The 23,649-nt window shown below is 35.7% G+C and overlaps 1 protein-coding gene across 7 annotated transcripts in view; it reads right to left on the bottom strand.

The window, feature by feature from the left end:
- Nucleotides 1-23,649, bottom strand: part of LOC127847177 (voltage-dependent L-type calcium channel subunit beta-1-like) — a 151,288-nt gene that overhangs the window by 20,056 nt on the left and 107,583 nt on the right. For all 7 annotated transcript variants that reach the window (XM_052378901.1, XM_052378896.1, XM_052378899.1 and 4 more), the window contains 4 exons: nucleotides 11,374-11,490; nucleotides 9,983-10,105; nucleotides 7,151-7,284; nucleotides 2,446-2,531 (listed from right to left, as the gene is read on the bottom strand). In XM_052378901.1, the coding sequence (XP_052234861.1) occupies nucleotides 2,446-2,531; nucleotides 7,151-7,284; nucleotides 9,983-10,105; nucleotides 11,374-11,490 (460 nt within the window). The remainder of the gene's footprint in view (nucleotides 1-2,445; nucleotides 2,532-7,150; nucleotides 7,285-9,982; nucleotides 10,106-11,373; nucleotides 11,491-23,649) is intronic.

The following is a 23,649-nucleotide window of genomic DNA, read 5'->3' as shown; positions in this document are numbered from 1 at the left end:
TGAAGAAATTCGTATTTTTTGCGCTTTTAAACTTAAAAATAAACGCGTTGGTCGAAATGGATGTATACGTATAGAAATCCTACTTTCGGTTTTAAAAGCGGTACCCTTTGAAAAATAATAAATTACTTGCTAACAAGGCTAGAGATTTAATGACAATTTTGCACACTTTCAAATTGCATCTATAATATTGATTAACATGTATTTCATTTCAAGGTGTGTGGCTTTAATTGTCGAAATAAACCACAGATGAATAAACTTGGCTTTATTTCAGCACTGCAAGGATATTGCTCTCCCATGCTGATCAATGACATCATTTTGTTAAACATGATTTTTTTAAAAAGATAATCATGTTTTTCTGGCAACTTCAGCGATAAATTGTATTTGCTTTGATGTTCATGATATAGAGGATATTTGTTGGATTCGATGGAATATCGATTTTATTTCACGAGTGATCATATAATTAAAATCGATATTCCATCGAATCCAACAAATTTTCTTTTTATTTTATGGTTTTTCACCGCTTATTTACATTGTAAAAGAGTTTAAGTGGATAATTTCGCTGCTTTTAAGACGTCATTTCGTCGAACAAATGACGTCATTTCACAGTTAAACAGTGAAAAATATCGATATTTTTCACTGTTATTTTTCACTATTTAAATCGGAGAAATACCAGTTTCATTTCACTGATATTTCTCTATAAACCAATGGATAGCATAAAATAAAAGGACTTATTTTTTAGAAAATGTTGGAGTAAACACAATACCAGATGAGCTTTGAATACAGATAAGTTTCATTGCCCTGCACCACAACATGAACCCCTCACGAAGATTCGTAGTTCAGGTCTTCTAAGCATTGCTTAATAAACCAGGTTTTTTTTTCCACTTTTTGGAAGATAGCCCATGGCTTTGGAATTGGGAATTTTATCAGCATTTTCATGAAATTGGGAAAATAAATTAATTAGCATTTTTTTCCACACAAAAAGTCCACTGATTAGGGAAATACTAAATTTGATTGAAGTCTTTATAATCATTCAAATTAAAAGAACAAAATCATATAATACTTTGTTAGATGTAAATGAATTAAAATTGAGATAAAATATACATTAGACATCTTTCTGAAAAAAAAAAAAAAAAATTTTTTTTTTTTTTTTTGGAAATTGGGAATTTTTTGCCACATTTTGGGAAAAAAGTATACTTTTTGGGATTGGGAACATAGCCGTATTTCGGCTATAAAATCGGGCCAAAAAAAACCCTGTAAACATATCAGTAATCAAAACTTTACCACGTATTCATAATGTATCTTCTGAACATTACTTTGCCAGACACCAAAGGATAACTTTTGAAACTCATATTTCAGTTTATAATAGATCTAAATAAGTTATATAGTTTAAAATGAAGACATTCTATAATTTATGACAAAAGAAGTTATTTAATCTATGATAATGAAGTTCTTTTGTTTATGATGAAGGTGTTCTATAATTTATGATAAAGAGGTTTTAAAACAAAGTTGTGTACTTCCATGCTGAGTTTGCGATAGAAAAGTTCTGAAATTCGTAGCTTAGTGTGAGATACGAGTGAAAATATATATTTTCTATGATCACAAGTAAAATAAAATCGATATTCCATCGAATCCAACAAATTTTCTTTTTATTTTTATGCTTTTTTCAACGTTTATTTACATTGTAAATAAGTTTAACTGCATAATTTCACTGGATTAATGACGTCATTTCGTCCAAAAAATGACGTCATTTCACAGTAAACCAGTGAAAAATATCGATATTTTTCACTGTTATTTTTCACTGTTTAAAACTGTGGAATACCAATTTTATTTCACTGATATTTCTCTATAAACCACCGGAAAGCATAAGATAAAGACATTTAGTAATTAAAAGCTAAGTTTTCAGACAGAGAAGCTGACAGGGCTTGGTTCTTCTTTAGCAACAGCCTTATACATGTATTGGCCCCTTCCCCAAAGTAAATTTGTTTAAAATGGTGCAATATTCTGCAAATTGCAAGCTTTCTCAGTTTTATCAATAATTTTCCCCAAAATGGAGGACCAGGTCACTCCCCAAATCAAGAAAAAATACCCTGGCTGCTTTAATCGTATCAGTACAGTGTTTATTATTTCAAATTTGGGTCCGGTAGGGGGACCCTATGGACAAAAGTATATATTTTTCCCAAATGGGATCTAACAAATCCTAATTGAAGGTTTCCAACAAATTTTTTTTTTATAAGTCTAAACATGTAAATTATCTCAAAGTAGCTCTATAGGTTGAACATTAGAAAATATCATACTGAAATCACTTTTATTATCAATTTCAAAGTATTTGTAAGCATAAAATCAACAACATTAACTTCCCAAATGTAGTCAAAAGAATGCGATAGTTCTCAATTCAAGAGGACCCAGGCCCCAATCCCAAAACGGTAAAAGAAATCACTGCAGTACCTGGGGTGGATGGGGTGGTGGAATCTCGAGAGATGGATGGACGTAAATTATCCACTGGTATGTTCTGGGAGGACGAGAAAGCTTTCCTGAAATGAAACACAATTAAATTTAACTGTTTGTTTGTTTATTTTGTTAGTTTTTGCAACAGTATTTTCAACAGTATTTTCAGTCGTACAAAGGCATTAAGTTTACCAACCCAGCGTGCAGGATCACATGACTTTGTTGGGTTCCCCTTTTAACTTAAATGTATTTAAACACTACGGTAAGAAGTGCTTTATTTAAAAAAACTTTTTTAAACAAATTTTCTTAAGAATTTCAACTAGTGAATAAAAGACAGGTTTTAATGCTGCTTATGGCCATGTTAAATACATCAGAATTACTTAATTTAGTTAGCCTGTGCTCTTGTTCAAATTTTGATTTGTACTACATGATTTTGCTTAACGCAACGTGAAATTTTGTCACCGATTTCAGATGTATTCAATGATTTATTCTTATACCTTTACATATCAGCAAAAACTGCAAGAAAAACTGTCTTGTATGCACTAAAGATTTTTGAAAATGCATTTCAATAACTTGACATATTTGCAAAAATAAAGTTCTTAACGGTGTGATTACATTCTGTCCAGCCCGTGTGTGAACCCCTGAAAACCCTGTTGATTCTGCACCCTGCTACCCATATTTTTCCTTGGCAAGCTGGTTTGCGAGAGCAAATTTTAACCCTTTCAGTGCTGGAACCAAATTTTGAAGGCCTTTGCAAACAGTTTGGATCCTGATGAGACGCCATTTTTGTGGCGTCTCATCAGGATTCAAACTGTTTGCTATTCTGGTTGTATTCTTTGAAAAAAATCGAAGAAAATGATAATTTTAGAAATTCAGCAGACAACATTTAGGCAGACGACAAATTTCCCAGCATGCGAATGGTTAAGCCTGTAACTGACAACTGCCCTACATGAATCAGAATGAGAGGGAAATCGTGATCCAATAAGCATAATAATACTTGCTACGGGAAACCTATCATGGCCAAAAGCAACCAGTGTGTTATTTTTTTTCAAAATCAGGGCCGGTATCCGGCACCATACCCAGTGGAACAAGAGATTGCCAAGCAATATGGTCCCCTACCTGTGAAACTCCACCATTGTCAGTATTTTTTTTATTTGTTGCCATAGCAATCAGAATTCTTGACGTAGGAACAAAATAAATTGATGTGCATAATCTCCATATTGCCATCTGTCCATTTTTCAAGTTTAATGAAAAAATATGAAGAACTTTTATAGTTATAGCAGGATCCAGAAAAGTGTGACGGACTGACAGACAGACTGACAGACAATCAGACTGACACACAGAGCGCAAACCATAAGTCCCCTCTGATTTCACCGGTAGTGGACAAAAAAGTATATATTTTTCCCAAATGGGACCAAAAATTTCCAATTGAAGGTTTCAACAACAACAAAAAAACAATTTTTTTTATTTTTTATTTAATCAACATTTTGTTAATCTCCCATTAAGCTCTAAAAGTAACACTTAACCCTTTGCATGCTGGGAAATTTGTCGTCTGCTAAAATGTCTTCTGCTGAATTTCTAAAATTAGAATTTTCTTCGATTTTTTTCAAAGAATACTATCAGAATAGCAAACAGTTTGGATCCTGATGAGACGCCACATTCTGTGGCGTTTCATCTGGATCCAAACTGTTTGCAAAGGCCTTTAAAATTCGGTTCCCGCACTGAAAGGGTTAAATATAATATTAAAAACACTTTTATTCTCATTTTACAAGCATTTGTTGGCAAAAAACCCAACAACACTAATTTCCCACTTGTGGTCAAAAACGCCGCGATATGTCCCAATCCAAAGGGACCCGGCCCCATTTCCAAAATGGTGAAAACAACACACTGTCAACCAAAGCTAAACTCGACTGAAAATAAAACACTGGCTATTACCTTTAAAATAATGCCTGCTAACAAAAAAAAACTCCACAGTGGAAATGATCAATATCTGGAAAGTGGGGGAGGAATGTTTATTCTTTTGTCCAACATGAGCAGGCATTATTAATCAAACATCCCATGGCATCAATAACCTCTGAGCTTAAATCCTGCCATTCATCAACAGTGGGTCACGCCAAATGTGAAATTGTTAAACCGTCTACGATGATGCATGTTATGTTACCCAACTTGTCTCACGTAAATTGGTTGTCATTGTGACTTGATAATTACCCTGGTAAGGAACTAATGTCTTCAACAATTTAATAATATGCTAACTGGCAAATGCACAAATTTATAACCTGTACCCCTTAAGGATGTTTGTCAAAGAGGTAAGATTTGGGGGTCGAAAAAATTGCTGGAGAATGTTTATTCTGGAAATCACTTCATAACCATAATGGATTCCATTTTAAATTCAATATTCTTTCAGACGATCATACAAAAGTCTACACTTGTAGACAATAGTCGAAGATAGTAGATATTCATGACCATAAGAATTCAAAATTTAACTTGTGATCATTTCATCAATTATGTATTGCTCGTAAGACCAAGTCATATACAAGAAAAATACCCCTTGTAGTTAAATATATATTAACCCATTCATGCCTAGCGTCCTGAAAAAAGGACATTGCAACAGCGTTAACCCAGATGAGACGCCGCATGATGCGGCGTCTCATCTGGGTCTACGCTGTTTGCTTAAAGGAATTTCTGTAAGAATTGTTCTAAATATAGAAATAAATATACTAGACATCCCTAATTTTGGAAATAAATAGATCCAACTTAGAAGGATGGGACAGTCCACTAGGCATAAATGGGTTAAATTAAAACAATAGGCCCTGTTCAGGGAAAACTGGGCTTAATCAATGTGCATTAAAGGTCGTCCCGGATTAGCCTGCAGTCTGCAGAGACTAATCTGGGATGACACTTTTCGAACATGCATTAACAATGTGCCTTGTTCTGAGAAATCTGGGCTTAATGCTTGTGCGTAAAGTGCCGTCCCAGATTAGCCTGTGCAGTCCGCACAGGCTAATCAGGGACGACACTTTCTGCTTTAATGGTATTTTTAGTTTGAAGCAAGTCCCTTCTTACCGAAAATCAAGTTTAAGCGGAAAGTGTCGTCTCTGATTAGCCTGTGCGGACTGCACAGGCTAATCTGGGACGGCACTTTACGCACATGCATTATGACCAGCTTTCACAGAACAAGACACAATTAAGTTTTCAAGAACAAGGCTACAATGAAAACTTGGCGTAGACAGTTTTGATTTCCCAAGTGTTTTTTTTAAAGCTTTGCATGTAGAAAACAACAATACCACATCTTAAACCTTGCAATTGTGACAATGCGATTTTCAACGGACCACATTTTTTAAGACATATATGTCCATATAAACAAGAGCACCGCATAACGGGTGCCAACGATCGGCTGCGAAAGCTTGTCATATTTTTTTTTTAGAGGTCACAGTGACCTTGACCTTTGACCTAGTGACCCAACATAGGGTGTGGTGTGTAGAACTGGAATCCTTGAGCACAAACCCATTCTTAGACTTACGAATAATTATTATCATTTGACTCAATGAAAATTCCTCAGTGTATGCATATATAGAAGCTAACAATGGTGCTTTATTAACACATCGTTTTAATCAAAGACATTAATAATTATTGGTGTTAAGTGCCATGCTATACCTGACCTTCAAGTAGTTTTAGCACATTACAGTTTTTAAACAATATTCTTTATTTTAAGACTTAACCCATTCACCCTAGTGTCGTATATATGCATCAAAATAATCTACAGTGAAGTTTCTAGTGTCGAATATATGTGTCAAATAATCTACAGTGGGAAGTCCTAACGTTGTAAATATACGACAACTTAGATGTAGCTCTGAATGCCTAATGACTTACAAATACTTCTGTCCAAATTGGCATTGAAAAATGAGCTATTTATTTGCAGTAAGTTTTCAAACATACAAAAAATCTTCTATCAAATACTTTCTTAGTTTGGCATTCGATTTTGCTTCACCATTTCTGGTCAAAATATGTTAAAATAAGATAAAAATATTCTAAAAAATCCTATTTCATACCATAAACAAGGGACAAAATTGTCACAAAACCAGGTTTTCATTGTGAAAAAAAATCTGATAAAGGGAGAAAACTCAAACTGCACTTTTGAAATGAACGAACAAAATTACCCCCCTTTGTAAGTTTGTTTAAAAAAAAAAATCTATTTTTAGTCGTGGCGACCTTGACATTGGAGATATTGACGTGATTCTTTCGTGCAACACACCGTCCCATGATGGTGAACAAATGTGCCAAATGATTTTAAAATCTCACAATGAATGACATAGTTATGGCCAGGACAAGCTCATTTATGGCCATTTTTTACCTTTGAACTCAAAGTGTGACCTTGACCTTGGAGATATTGACGTAATTATTTCGCGCGACACACCGTCCAATGATGGTGAACAAATGTGCCAAATGATTTTAAAATCTGACAATGAACGACATAGTTATGGCCCGGACAAGCTTGTTCCGCCCGCCCGAACGTGGCGTCTCATCAGGATCCAACTGTTTGCTATTCTGATAATATTCTTTGAAAAAAATCGAAGAAAATGCTAATATTAGAAATTCAGCAGACGACATTTTAACAGACGACAAATTTCCCAGCATGCAAAGGGTTAAAGGCTCCAATCATTCCAGAGCCCAACCCTAGCAACCAATTTCGGTCTACGATACTCACACAGGATTGCTGCCCTTGGAACGTCCGCCCCCGAGGTTTTGTTTTATAGTCTCAAGCTTTGCGGGGCTCGGTATGAACCCCACATCGCACCCTTCCTTTACTAGCCGACCTATCCACCAGTCATTGTTGAATTTCTGCGGAGGCAAGATAAAAGGTTAAAATTAGTCTTGTTTTGGGAAAACAGGGCTTAATGAATGCGCTTTAAGTGTCCTCCCAGATTAGCCTGTGCAGTCAGCACAAGCTAATCAGTAACAAGCCTTTTCTCTTTTCAGGAATTTCTCGTTTAGAGGCAGTCTCTTCTAAACCAAAAACCAGTTTATGCCGAAAGTGCAGTAAATGATCAGCCTTGGAGGACTGCACAGGCTAATCTGGGACGCTACTCTACAAGCAAGCATTTAGCAAAGTTTTCACAGAACTAAGGGTATCATGTTTAAACGTTAAAACGGTCGTGTTTTGTGTTTTGCTCAAAAACGTTTCCCAAAACAATAAACGTTTAAACGACAGTCAATATCAATAAAATAAATATAGGGGTGCAAATAACGTAGACGACTAGCCGTTCGAAGTATATCGATGACGAATTGAGAAATCCGGGTACTTGCGGTAAATCCAGGATTCCGAATTCGCCACTAATTTATTTCTGATTGATTAGCGGATGTCACAGACATGAACGGAAACTAACAGAAAATCTTTGCTACTTTCCGAAAATCTTACAACTAATGGCAACGAAACAGTGCATATGCCGCCATCTTGAAATATTTTAAGTAATCGATTAGCAAAGTAAAACACTGCGGTAGCATGTTGAAAAGCAATATTTTAACAAAATTATACACTGATTACGTTTTTGCTAGTTGCTAGTTTTCGTAAACAGTATTTTTCATCGATTTTACATTATTTTCAACGTTCTTTAAATTGTTTTTATAGAATGACGAATACACATGTGGTGATGCGGATGGTCTGTTTAATATTATTTTATGGTTTTAATATGATGTCATTGAGCGAATGGTATATGCACTGAATGTTACTTCCGGAAATAATTACTATTTTCAGTTTGGAAATGCGATTGTACTGATACTTTGTAAAATGACATAGGGATACCGTTTAAACGGTAACGTTTCGTTCATTTCATTTCGTTTAAACGTTTAGAAAAATCTGTAAACGTGATACCCTTAATGAGGTAAAGTATTGTAACAATCTTAGATTTGGTATTATCAGCAGTCTTTGATGAACAGACTGAGGCATAATTGCCAGAAATTTTCAGGTCCAAATCAGGACTTTCCATAAAAAATTGTTGGGAAATTTGCCCAAAAAGTGGGACACCTAAAACAATATATCATTGCACCTTTAGTCAGTAGCCAGTATATTACTTACAAAAACTCTAAATTTCTTCCCAATATTTACGATAAATGTGTGTTCAGAATTTCATGAACACGGACGTTCTCCATTTTCCGGAAGTAAACACACTCCATAAACTGAAATGTGGGGTATCCCTGTATGCCTCAATTTGACATACAATTGGTACACGGATATCCCCTTGAACAAATGTAAATCATGTGACACCATGTGAGCGCATCGAGCACTGTTCTTTTTCAACCAATCGTTAATTTTAACTCTAAGTTTAGATTGATGCAATATGTACAAACTATTTTCTGAAAATCAGTTGAAAACAAAAGGTTATTTGTGAGAAACATCAATGTGTATTGGTCAGCATTTAATTTGTTTGATGTACAAAATCGGTGTTTTGACAGGTTTTATAACCTTAGGTTGTATAATACACAGGATAATAGTATCGTTGGACTTGATTGGGCCATGAAATACAAACGCAGTTGGCGTTTATTTCTGTATGATACATCTTTCGATAGCAATTAGCGACCCCTATCATAAAAACACCATGGTGTGAATGCTGATTAAATCAATAAGTTGCTAATAAATCACTAATAAGGTTTCAAAAACAACACTGGTGCACTCGAGTACTAGAAGTGGGTTGTTAATTGGGGGCAACAAAGAGATAAGCGATGGTAAGTTTTAGCCAGAAAGAGCTTGAATTTATTGGGATCTTATAGACCTTACATTGTTTTTAACGAATGTTGGGACAAATCGTCTCATATTGGGGTGCCGGGACAAAGAGCCCAAAAGCAGGACTGTCCCGCTGAGATCGGGATGTCTGGCATGTATGCAGAGGCATGATAGAAGGTTCAAATATATTACAATCAGACTTCCTTAAAACAAACAAAAATGCCATAAAAGCAGAAAGTGTTGTCCCTGATTAGCATTGTGCAGACTGCACAGGCTATTCTGGGACAGCGATTTTTTTTGTCCAATTGGGAAAAGTACCCGTACCGGTCTAATTGGGAAAAATTGAGTCGTGAATCCCTCAAATTGGGAAATTGATGTATTTGATTTTATGTTCCCAAATACTTTAAAATTGATAATTAAGTGTTTTCAAGCTGTCAATATTATATTTACCTAGGTTCAAACCATAGAGCTGCACAGGGAAACTAAAAAAAAGGTTGCATTTTCCAAAAAAAACAACATGTTTTTTTGTTTTTTTTACCTTAAATTATGAATTTTTTGGCCAGCAATTGGAAAATTTGTAGTTTTTTCGTAATTGGGAAAGTGCCGTTTACCGATTCTTATAAAGAAGGAAATAAATCGCTGTGGGACAACACCCTTACTCACATGCATTAAGCCCCATTTTTGCAGAGCAAGGCTCATACTAATTGAGGAAATTCTAAAAAGTTCTGTTTTAAAAAACGCCTATGATTAGTCTATAATCGTCTTTATCAAGACCAAATGTACTGATAATAATATCCAAGGATAGCCAACAAGACATACCTCTTTTATATGAAGGAAGTCTTTTACAGCGAAAGACACGGTTCTACCGGGCACTGGCGAGTTGTCGTCCACGGCTCCATCATATGCGACATTCGTGCGAACTGCAAACGCCACCGGCTTACCCTGCCATGTACAAGCAAGTGATTAAAATTAGTCTGGTTTTGTTCTGTGAAAGTAGAGTTTTTGTGATCTTCCTTTAAAACACCCATGTTTTGGTTCCACTCAGGAAATGGACTCAAGCGTGTCTCAATAAGCCTCAGGCTTTCAAAAAAGAGGGATTTTTTGCCATATTAAAATATTATTGTCACAAGTACATATGTATTTAATTTGACATGTTTTCCCTAATTGCAAATTTGAAATAAACTGTTAAATCATTTACATTCCTTAGCCTGAAATTTTGTGGTTTTTCAGAAAAAGACTTTAGTGGACACGTAAATTCATGGATTTCTGATTAGGAGAAAAAGAAAAAACGAAATCAACAAATTTTTATGACCCATAAATAATACAATTTTTACTGTGCCATTTTTCTTTGGAAGTTTTCAGATACAGCCCTTTAATTTACACATTTTCAATTAACCTTTTTCCAACCATGAACAAGTCGTGACTTGGATTCTGATCGCATGTTCCCAGCAACAAGTTCATAAAATATTCATCCACAATGTATTCAACCATTGATTATTACACACCTACAATAAAAGAGTGTTCCTCTCCTTATTCTGGGTCCAGTTTTAACCTCACTATACCGTCAACGAACAGCGTTTTTTCTGCTATTTAACCCTTTACCACTTAGATACGTATTTTGACACATGTGAAGTCCCTTAGAAATTAAATTTTAATTTAAGGCCTTTCTTACTAGATTCAAATTTTATAGGCTTCATTTCCAAACCTTTGATACTGATCAACAGCAAACAGCATAAATCCTGAACAGACCGTGAGTTACTCGCAGGCTGTTCTGTTTTTTTTGCTGGTTGCACATTGCCATTTTCACTTTGCTTCTGAGTGGGAAAGGGTTAAAGCCATGTTTGTAACACAACATTCTCTCTAGCAAACAATATATATTTAAGATTTTATGCAGGGAGTTGTGTTTTTTTTCCAGTTGGACCTTCAATGCAATAACTTTGATTAGACTTATGTGAACTTGCTAAGCTCAGGTCTAGTGGTCTTCTACTTTTACTATTGGCTTACTAAGTCCGCACCTTTAGAACTTTGCCCTGATAGGCCTGACCTTTGCTGAAAGTTCCATGGTTATCATTAAAAGCTGGTTAGTACTGCTAGTGATAAGATCTTGGGCCTGGTTCCATGTTACTTTCCTGTTCCTAGTCCAGTTAGGCTTGGGCCTGATTCAATGTTACTTGTCCACATAGGCCTTGGCTTTGCTCAATGCTACTTACCCGAGCCTTGTCCAGTTGGGCCTGGGCCTGTTTTGCCGTCTCTCGACGTAGTGCTTCCCCTTCCTCGTCTATGGACAGGTCGGAGGACGGCTGACTGAAGTTGGAATCCTGCGACCCCTGAAAATAACACAACGTCATGATAAGTCACATTTTGAGCCGCATAATGTGTTCATGTTAAATATTTAATAATACAGGAAGGTGTGCTGATTAAAGCGACCTTTTTACAGATTTTGACATGTATCGGGCGATCAACACCCGGTTATTGCCCGGCAATCGTCCAACATCGGATTCATTGTATGTGTATCAGCAAAATTATGGTATTTCCCAGGGACATATTCATCTGCCAGCAACCCTCTGATGGCCTCCGCACAATGACTGACGGGCGCCTGACAGAGCTCGTCATGATACACCTATACACGTATCCGATGTCGGGGGATTGCTGGGCGATAACCGTGCATTGGTCATCAGATCATCTTTTGATCTCAACTTGATTACTTCCCGGGCCTGAGTAAAATTTTAAGTGAGACCTAAAACTACTCCGGACCCCGCCCAATTCTACAAAATGACCCGGTAATGTGCGATCATCGGCCAGGCGCCACCCCGATGACCGTGATTGGTTTCTATTTTTGACTAAGGTATTAAACTGTGTTACTCTGCTGGCCTCCCCTTACCAGCGAGTGCTGATGAGCCAAGAAGGGTGTTGTCTCGCCCTGACTATCGTAGCGATGAGCAGTAACCATGGTAGCCGTGCTATATATCCTCATAAAGCCCTCGCAGCTGTCCCAATACCATCTACTGCACAGCACAGCCAACAAATAATCCACAATTCGATCAACTGGGACTCAAATCTCGAGCATTTATGTCAAGCTATTTCATCAAGAACCATTGTCACAAGGCCATAAAAAGTCCTTTCACCACCAACAAATAATCCACAGTGTGATTGACTTGATCTCCAATCCAAATCTTTAGTATCAAACTATAATTGTATGGAGAACCAATGCAATTTTTTGTATTGGCGCAAGCCAAATAAAAAGTCCTATTCTTGAACAGTTAACCTTTTTTCAAATCATCCGAGGGAATAAATACCCTTTTTTCAAATCATCCAAGGGAATAAATACCCTTTTTCAAATCATCCAAGGGAATTAATATCCTTTTTGCAAATAATCTGATAGAATAACTACCCTTTTATCAAATCATCCAAGAGAATAAATACCCTTTTGCAAATAATCAGAGGGAATAAATACGCGTTTTTCAAATCATCTGATGAAATTACTCAAAATCTTTGGACAAACCACCTTAGACAAACTGAAAGTTGAAGCCACCTATGTTTGTCTTCTGGTATTTTCTTACTTGGTCTAACTTAACTCTTTCAGTGCTGGAACCAATTTTGTAAGGCTTTGCAAACAGTTTGGATCCAGATGAGACGCCACAGAACGTGGTGTCTCATCAGGATCCAAACTGTTTGCTATTCTGATGGTATTTTTTGAAAAAAAATCGAAGAAAATGTTAATTTAAGAAATTCAGCAGACGACATTTTAGCAGACGACAAATTTCCCAGCATTAAAGGGTTAAATCTATATAATCTTCATTGAACAATATGTCAAGGGTAAATTTAGTGCTAGTTTAGCTAAAACTGCTCCTTTCGATGATGGCCCAAGTCTGCTATGCAAATTAACGTCTGCACAAACAATGCTTGGCTTTGATCCACAGGATAACTCTTTTATTGCCATGCAAATTTATGTAGATCAGGACATTTTGTTGTTAAATTTGTTGCACTGGAATGAGGATTAGCATTAAGAAGATTAAGATATTAACCCTTTGAAATTTGTCATCTGCTAAAATGTTGTCTGCTAAATTTCTAAAATTAGCAATTTTCTTAGATTTTTTTCAAAGAATACTATCAGAGTAGCAAACAGTTTGGATCCTGATGAGACGCCACGTTCTGTGGCGTCTCATCTGGATCCAAACTGTTTGCAAAGGCCTTTAAAATTCGGTTCCCGCACTGAAAGGGTGTAACACTAGATATTTCACATACAACTATATCACTGAGATAAACATAGTTATAAAATAACCATAAACATAAGCAGAGTCGTATACGGTTACAAAAACGCTAGGTAAAAAAGTACTTGTTTTATATGGAGGATTATTTTTTCCATAAAAAGCATTTTCAAGGACTTTCAAAATTTGCATTGAGTGCATGTACATGTTACACTAAGAAAACAATTGTCAAAGACCAGAACAATTGAATGATGAAAACAATATGTAGGTAAATCACTTTGTAGGTAATGGAATTACATTCACATAGCATTTTTTCCGCTCCTTGATTTGTTATTCTGAGATTTAATCACTGGAAATTTTCTTTTTTTATTTCAACACGTGTAGTTTTTAATGTCAACTGAACCAAGACCAAAAGGGATGAACAATTTGACTATGGCAAGATCATTAAACAACAAAAAAATCAACCAATAGAAACCACCTGACTCCACAATTCACAGAATTATTAATATTTCAAACAAATAATTTAGCACTTTTCATGCTTAATGATTAAACTTCAATGTTAACAGAAAGCAACAACATAAAAATAACACAAAGCCATGAAACCAAACTATTAACCCTTACAGCGCTGGAACCGAATTTTGAAGGCCTTTGCAAACAGTTTGGATCCAGATGAGACGCCACAGAACGTGGCGTCTCATCAGCATTCAAACTGTTTGCTATTCTGATAGTATTCTTTGAAAAAAATCAAAAATGCTAATTTTAGAAATTCAGCAGACAACATTTTAGCAGATGATAAATTTCCCAGCATGCAAAGGGTTAATGGAAAAGCTTATAATTATTCCAAACCATTCCGTCACCAATTCACTACACATGTATCAAATATCCACCTATCACCAAGTGACAGTTCAGCAACAGTCATCATCTAAAACATTCAATCTGACACTGATTTGCCACACATATAACACCCATTACATCATTAATCCATACAACTGAATGTTAGTTTGCTAATAGATCGAGGAAAGTAATGTCGAATTCATCCAAAAAACTTAAATCATCACTTCCACCGCTCAAAAAGAAAAGCAAATGTAAAACTATACAATTGTACGTTATTTCTATGAAAGCCTACTCATATGAAACTGAAGCATTACTACAGGAAAGCGAAACCATGGTTGATAATCAATACATCGACTGCTGATGTACACTGGGAGACTATGGGATGAGAGACGGATCAATACCATACAATGAATACAATCTGAACACAACAGAGATACCGCCAAAGTGAAACACAAACAGATACACCAATAGTTCTACCAATGGTAAGGTGATACAAAGATCGATCTAAGGAAAAAGATCAAGACTTCCCTCTGTCAAACTATCAAGACTTCCCACTGTCAAAATATCAAGACCTCCTATGTGAAAATAGAAAGACTTTCCCCTGTCTAAATATTAAGACTTCCCTCTGTCTAAATATCAAGACTTCCTTCTGTCATAATATCAAGACTTTCATCTGTCAAAATATTAAGACGTCCATCTGTCAAAATATCAAGACTTCTTTCTGTCAAAATATCAAGACTTCCTTCTTTCAAAATATCAAGACTTCCATCTGTAAAAATATCAAGACTTCAATCTGTCAAATATCAAGATTTTCCTCTGTCATAATATCAAGATTTTTCTATGTCAAAATATCAAGACTTCCCTTTGTCAAAATATCAAGACTTCATCAAAATATCAAGACTTTCATCTGCCAAAATATCAAGACTTTCTTCTGTCAAGAGACAAAGACTCCCATCTGTCAAAATATCAAGACTTATGTCTGTCAAAATATCAAGACTTCCATCTGCCAAAATATCAAGACTTCCTTCTGTCAAAATATCAAGACTTCTCTCTGTCAAAATATCAAGACTTCCATCTGTCAAAATATCAAGACTTTCTACTGTCAAAATATCAGGACTTCCATTAGTAAAAGTATCAAGACTTCCATCCGTCAAAATATCAAGACTTCCATTTGTCTATAGATCAAGAGTTCCATCTGTCCAAAAATGCAGACTTCCATCTGTCCAAAAATCAAGATTTCCATCTGTCAAAATATCAAGACTTCACTCCGTCAAAATATCAAGGCTTCCCTCTGTCAAAATATCAAGATTTCCCTCCCTAAAAAGATCAAGACTTCCCTCTGTCAAAATATCAAGACTTCCATCAGTCAAAATATCAAGACTTCCTTCTGTCAAAATATCAAACCTTTCCTCTGTCAAAATAGCAAGACTTCTATCTGTCAAAATATTTAGATTTCCTTCTCTCCAAATATCATGACTTCCTTCTGTCAAAATATCATGACTTCATTCTGTCAAAATATCAAGACTTCCTTCTGTCAAATTATCAAGACTTCCTTCTGTCAAAGTATCAAGACTTATCTCAATCAAAATATCATGACTTCTACCTGTCAAAATATTAAGACTTCCTTCTGTTAAAATATCAAGATTTCCCTCTCTCCAAATATCAAGACTTCCTTCTGTCAAAATATCAAGATTTCCCTCTCTCCAAATATCATGACTTCCTTCTGTCAAAATATCAAGACTTCCTTTTGTCAAAATATCAAGACTTCTCTCTGTCAAAATATCAGGACTTCCATCTGTCAAAATATCAAGACTTCCATCTGTCAAAATATCAAGACTTCTCTCTGTCAAAATATCAAGACTTCCATATGTCAAAATATCAAGACTTCCTTCTGTCAAAATATCAATACTTCTTTCTGTCAACATATCAAGACTTCCCTCTGTCAAAATATCAAGACTTCCCTCTGTCAAAATATCAAGACTTTACAAATATTCAAACGTAATATTTAACAAACACACAGTGGTGCAGCTTAAATAATGAGAATATTTTTTTGAATTTTTGAACTTTCAAAAGCTGACAGGCCTTGCAATAGTTAACTCTGAATCAACTGCACAACCACACCTTTAAGTTATTCAATGAACCAGATGACAAGTGAATGAACAGCAGTGTACCAAGAAAACTCCTTGAAATTGATTGAATTATCCTGTCCAGAAGCAATGACTGCAAAGGCTTCTAGTATATGTATACCTGAAGCCTGCATAATTTATTCAGTGGGGCTTCTACATATGTATAACTGAAGCCTGCATAATTTATTCAGTGGGGCTTCTACATATATATAACTGAAGCCTGCATAATTTATTCAGTGGGGCTTCTACATATGTATAACTGAAGCCTGCATAATTTATTCAGTGGGGTTTTTCACCGTTTTCTGAATCAGGGGCCGAGTACTTTAAAATTGAGAATAAACTTATTTCAATATTACTTTTACAAAGGTTTAACTTATAGAACTTGATAGATGAACAAAATGTTGTGACCTAAAATAAAACTTGTTTGTGTGTGGAAAACTTCAATTGGGAATAATCAATTTTTGGGTCCCATTTGAGAAAAAAAAATACTTTACTGGACCCAAATTGGAATGAACAAAATCACTGTAATTACATTTTTTTTTGCTTGCTTCCACTGAGGATTTGACTTATATGCATCTGGCTACATAGATTCTCTAAACAAATGAGCCTCAATCTGGGAAAATGCAAGTGCGTTAATAGCCATCCAAGATTAGCCTGTGCACTTTTCACAGGCTAATCAGGGATATCACTTTCTGCCTAACATATAAAAACTTACTTCTTTTACATAATTGCTTTTTCTTTATAATAACTTAGGGCCACGGCTTTTATATTTCTTGGTTTACAAAACCGCCGACCCTAATTTTTGGAAAAAGGGAAAAAAAATAAAATCGGAAAATCGTCTTTTTTTTAAATATTTTATTCCCGACCGCACTGCAAAACGAGCGAAACGAGAAAAAAAAAACGATCCGGTTTGAGTACGGTTGCGAATAAAATCAAGTAAGTACAATCAACGATTGGTTCACATATATTGCAGAGATCGGGATATTTTTCAATGTGACACATTATGTACCAGTCCTTTTATGGGCACTTCTCAAAATTTATTTCGGGTAAAAATTACAGACAATAAGAAAATCAGCGTCAGTAAAATGTCGACCCCATCAAAATTTATTTCCGAGTCTGTGACGCAACTATATTGTTTAACATGTTAATTATATTAAACAAACCCGATATTATAGTAGATAAAAAAGTATTTGATAATTAGTATAAATAATCCAATAAAACACTGCCATTATTTACGATATATGTGTTTAGGAATTTTGTAAACACGTCCGCCATAGTTTATAGGAACTGTACAGAAAGTTTGGAAATCGGAACAAATCGGTATATCTCGGAAAATCATTGATAAATGTATTTGTCGTTTCAATGCTTAGGGCCGAGTAATTTCGGCAAATCGGAACTCAACTTGCGTAAAACACTAGCTCAATTAACCATTAAACTCCGCCTCCGTTCTCGGCAAAAGATTCGAAGGCGGAGCTATGCACGTGCTTTTATTAAATTGGAGGATTGCAATTGAGAAACAAACACACGATTGGTTCGGCATGTTGATTGCTAGACAAAGGAAGCCAATTTTTTCGGCGCGAAATTTGTCGCTTTATTGCTTCCGACAGAAAGCGGCTTTCCTTTGATGACGTCAAACTGTCAATTCACACAGACTGCACATTTTCGGAAGACTTTAACTGACTCCTTGTTTACAATTCCGGTAAAAAAAACACTTGCTAACATTAAACTTTGGATTAAATTATCAAAATAAAGCAAAAGCGAAGTTGACAAATATGATTAAATTAATTCGCATCAGTTCAAATAAGACGTTTTGCGTTGTAAATCAACGAGTTTTCATGACAACAATAACTTTGACAAACATTACCGCGACGACGCATGGATCGATCTACCTCGATTTTTTTTCATGTACGATCTCATAAGTCGAGTAAGAGCAAACACATACCGGGTAATTTGTGTATGAGTAGTTTATCTTATATAAGATTTATGCAACGGGCATTGCATTGCGTAATTAAGCGCATCGAATTATGGAAATGAAGCGCAGTTTTTCGTTTTAATGGGAGAAGAACGCATGTCATGTAATGGAGTGTTTAAAATTGCCTGATGTTACAAAAGGTGCTTTTAGGACTCATTTCATTTGAAGATATAGATGTGTTTCATTGCATTGCAATTTGATTTTTTGTCTCTGTGTTAAGGTTATAAAAGATATGTTGTCTTTGTTCTGATGTTATTAGTATTAACTTTTTTTTCCGATGTTTTTTTTTTTTTTTTTTTTTTCGACCGCCCGATGGACCATTTTCAAAATAATTTTTGTAAACCAATAAAAAAAAAAGTCGTGGCCTAGATGTTAGCAAGTTGAAATCTGTCAGCACAATTTTAACCAAGTAATAATTTTTGCCTTAGGAAACATTCAGGGGCTAGATCATATTATGTTTCAACAAATAGCACAAGTACCGTAAAACGCTGTGTATAACGCGCATCTACTTTTTGAAGCAAAAAAATCGGGAAGAAAAATTTTTGGAGCAAAAAATCGGGGAAAAAATTCTGTATCGTAAGAAAAAATCTCTTGGCATGGCTGTTGTGGTGTATAATGCGCATAAAGTTTTTAAAATTACATTTTGGGGGAAAAAAAAGTGCGCGTTATACACAGCGTTTTACGGTAACTAAATCTGCAAATTATCAATAATACACTACAGCGCTTCTTACACAACTCAGTGTGTGCGTCACATCACATGAAGAGAACTTGATGGTGAATATTTCATGAGGTTGCTATTTCCCATAGGAGTAAACCAGGTACCAGGACCAGCTTTTATTATCAATAATTCAGAACAATGCTGTAACTGAATCAGCCAACCTTCCTGCATCATTAACCCTTTACCACTTGAAAGGTATTTTGATGCATTTGACGTCCCATAGAAAGTTAAATTTAATTAAAGACCTTTCTTCCTAAATTCAATTTTGAAGGCTTCATTTTTTACCCAAAGATACTAATGAACATCAAACAGCATAAAACCTGAACAGACTGTGAGTTACTGGCAGGCTGTTCTGGTTTTATGATGTTTGCACATAGCCATTTTTACTTTGCTTCTGAGTGGGAAAGGATTAACCCATACACAAGGGCCATGATGGCCTTGAAGGGCTTGACAGAGTTCGAGGAAAACCTAGTTTTTGGACAGTCATGTCAGTGTTTTTTTTACCCAATGTACAGCCTCTACAGGCTGTTTCCCAATTGCAAAAAGGAATAAAAGGCTCTTTTCCAATGTCAAAAAGTGTTTTTTTTCTTCAAAAAATCTGACCAAAATTTCTCCTAAAATATGCCAAACCTTTCCAATAAACTCATTGGTTTATTGAGTTCATAATACAGCAATTTAATTCCCTAGCACTTTATAATATACTGTTAATCCAGGAATATAATACGCACTTTTTTACCTGCCAATTTTTTCTTCAAGTAGGGGGTGCGTATAATAAACGAGTTTAGAGCAGAACAAAATTTTTCCTGTGCAAAAAAAATGTGTTTTAAACTGTTAAGTGGTGTCTTTTATAATATAAACTGTATAATATTGATAAGAATGGGAATGTTATTAGGAATTCTTATTAATGAAAGGCATAGATGATTATATGTTTAAATTTTAATGTTTATAATAATAATAATAATAACAAAGGCTGTTTGTAAAACACGCATGGCCCCCAATTGGGCTGTCAGTTGTAGTGGCAGCCATTGTGTGAATACTAATAAACCATTTTACTGCTTCAGGTCACTGTGACCTTGACCTTTGACCTAGTGACCTGAAAATCAATAGGTGTCATCTGCCAGTCATGATTAATATACCTATGAAGTTTCATGATCCTAGGCCTAAGCATTTTTGAGTTATCATCCGGAAACCATTTTACTGTTTCGAGTCACTGTGACCTTGACCTTTGAGCTAGTGACCTGAAAATCAATAGGGGTCATCTGCCAGTCATGATCAATGTACCTATGAAGTTTCATGATCCTAGACCTATGCGTTCATGAGTTATCATTAGGAACTCATTTTACTGTTTCGAGTCACTGTGACCTTGACCTTTGACCTAGTGACCTGAAAATCAAAAGTGGTCATCTGCCAGTCATGATCAACGTACCTATGAAGTTTCATGATACTACAGTACAGCCAAAGCGGCACAAACATAATCCGCGGCTACGCCACGGCCAGATTATTAGTCCGCGGCGGCGGAATCGTGTGTTCACGCGGCGTATCGCCGTGGCACTCGGCATCGATCCGCGCAACGACGCCGAGTCTGTATTAACCACGCGTACTTTCGCGGAGTAAATCCGCCGCATACGTATGCGGCGGATCGAGTGAAAAGATATCCACCTACATGTACATACATGTATGTGTAGCGTAGAATTAATTACGCGCAACTGTTTATGTTTCGTTCGATTATCATTATTAAATTTGTAATAGAAACACACTTCCGAATTTTAATGCTTACGCGTCCTTTGGCAAATTCTAGCGTCAAATAAACAGTGCTAAAATATCCTTTGTTTCATAAAAAGCGCGCGAAAATTATGCAGACATGTAGAACGTCGTTTGGAAAGTTTGGGTGTATTTTGTGTTGTATAAATACATGAACATCACGTCAGGCGTAAATCGCGTGTTCAGTGGAGAAAAAAAACGCCCCGATTAGATGTTATTTCATCATCTCTATAAATAGTAACAAATGCCAAAATGTATTTGATACTTAAGGAAATATCGAGAATGTTTGTGTATCGTAAATATTAACCAGCATTTGCTTTAAAACTGGAATATACGGGATTATCGGGTAATTAGTAGCGATATAAACTGTATAATATGAACAAAATAAAACGTGTTTATACATGTATACGCATATTCAAACAATAGTTATAATAAGCTGATAATTAACAAAACTACAAATACGTCGTCACCGTCTTGATTATTGATGTGGCTTCAAACTGCTAATTTTCTCAGCTAAAATATAATAGCGGAATCAACATGCAATTAATTTATAAATCCACCATATGCTGGAGCCTTGACCACTTGTATGTGCGAAAAACATAATTACATGACCTTGTTTATGTGTGAAATACATACACTACGGGCGGGAAACAAACTTAACAATTGGCCAGACACATTAACCATGCTTACATGTATATGCTAATACAATCCGCGCACAATAAATTTATTATGATTTTAATTATTATTATAATTGTTCTTTCAAAATTTGTTAACTACATGTAACTAATAATTAAAAAAAACAAAATTCATGATCGCATCGACTCGGCATCAGCTGTCGCGGAGCGCGGCATGCCTCGGCGGACAGATGCAAAGTTTCGCGGCGAAATGCGACTTGCCGCCGCATACTGACGCGGCTTCAACGACTGACGCGGCATCGACTCGTTTCGCCTTGCCGCCGCGGATCGTGAAATACGTTTGTTCCGCTTTGGCTGTACTGTAGGCCTTAGCATTCTTGAGTTATCATCCCGAAACCATTTTACTGTTTCGAGTCACTGTGACCTTGACCTTTGACCTAGTGTCCTGAAAATCAATGGGGGTCATCTGCCAATCATGATCAATGTACCTATGAAGTTTCATGATCCTAGGCCTAAGCGGTATTGAGTTATCATCCGGAAAACATTTGACTGTTTCGAGTCACTGTGACCTTGAACTTTGACCTAGTGACCTGAAATTTAATAGGGGTCATCTGCCAGTCATGATCAATGTACCTATGAAGTTTCATGATCCTAGGCCTAAGCATTCTTGAGTTATCATCCAATCATTTGGTGGACAGACTGACCGAAGGAACGACATGTGCAAAACAATATACCCCTCTTCTTTGAAGGGGGTCATTAAAATAATAATTAAATGTCATTTGATTTTTTTCTGACAAACAGCCATTTTTTTCTGTTTTACCCAAGATTATATTATGAGTATATAAGATATAAGTATATAAAGAGGTATTAAATAAAGTGGAAAGATCAACAGTGAAATAGCACAGTGCTCTACCCAGCTCCTTACCTCTCTCCCCCCCCCCTCTGGACTGTTCATCACAACAAAATGTTAAACTCTCTTTAACAAATTTAATGTATTTTAGCAAATTTCTAGAGGCAAATGTACAGTGTATATATACTTAAACCTTACTTACATCTGTTGTACTTAGAAATACCTTGGCTTTAAGGCGTTATTAGAACTTTTCACCAAACTGGTCCAGCTTTCCAAATTGAGCTTTTTAACCCTTTGCATGCTGGGAAATTTGTCGTCTGCTAAAATGTCTTCTGCTGAATTTCTAAAATTAGCATTTTCTTCGATTTTTTTCAAAGACCACTATTAATAAAGCAAACAGTTTGGATCCTGATGAGACGCCACGTTCTGTGGCGTCTCATCTGGATCCAAACTGTTTGCAAAGGCCTTCAAAATTCGGTTCCAGCACTGAAAGGGTTATTAAGCATCAAGAGCCTTTTAGAATCCTAGATCATTCCCAACAAATACAACCTCCGCAATCATAATTCATTCTATCATCATTTGTGATCCTCTTCTGATCCTAAATCTATCCCTACAAATACAACTTATAAATCATAAAATTTTACCATCATCATTTTTTTAAATTCTAAATCATTCCCTACTACAACAACCTCAGCAATCATAAAATATTACCATCATCATGTGTGATCCCTTTGTAATCGTTAATCATTCCATACAAATACAAACAACCAAATCATAAATCATTGCTACCATCATGACAAACTTATTATTTAAAGTACAGTCAGAACTAATCTGGCCAAAAAAAAAAGGTCCGTTTCTGATCCCCTTGGAAAAAAAACAGGGTCGGTAGGTGGGATTTTTTGTTTGTTTTTTTGTTTGGGTACTAAAATGGAAGGCTACTAAAGGTTATAATAAGAAATACATGTATATATATGCTTTGTTTGCTTGATATTACATCTTATATGAAAGAAAATGAATGATTTTTCTTTTTTTCGCAACCCCAATAAAAAGTTGAGGTCGGCGCTGATTCAGGAGACATGGTAGGGCGACCCGAAACGGACCTATTTTTTTGTTTGGCCTCAGCAAATGTTCCCAGAAAGCTGTTATAATAATTATACATAAACAAGCAGCTTTATCTGGCTTCATTATCTTTTTTTATTGACATAATATTGAAACTACAACATCTTGTTTGTTTTTCATGACACCAATACAAAAACTGTATTGATAAGGTCAGAAAAGTTACATAATCAAAGCACTGAAAGCACTGAAGCTATTCGCTATTGCATAATCTTAGACACAACTCATTTTTCAAAATTACGTTATAGCTTTTTCTTATCGCAAGT

Source organism: Dreissena polymorpha, chromosome 10 (assembly GCF_020536995.1).
Source record: "Dreissena polymorpha isolate Duluth1 chromosome 10, UMN_Dpol_1.0, whole genome shotgun sequence".
NCBI classification, from domain to species: Eukaryota; Metazoa; Mollusca; class Bivalvia; order Myida; family Dreissenidae; genus Dreissena; species Dreissena polymorpha.
Note: the sequence above shows the minus strand (reverse complement) of the source record. Positions and strands in the feature narration are given on the sequence as shown.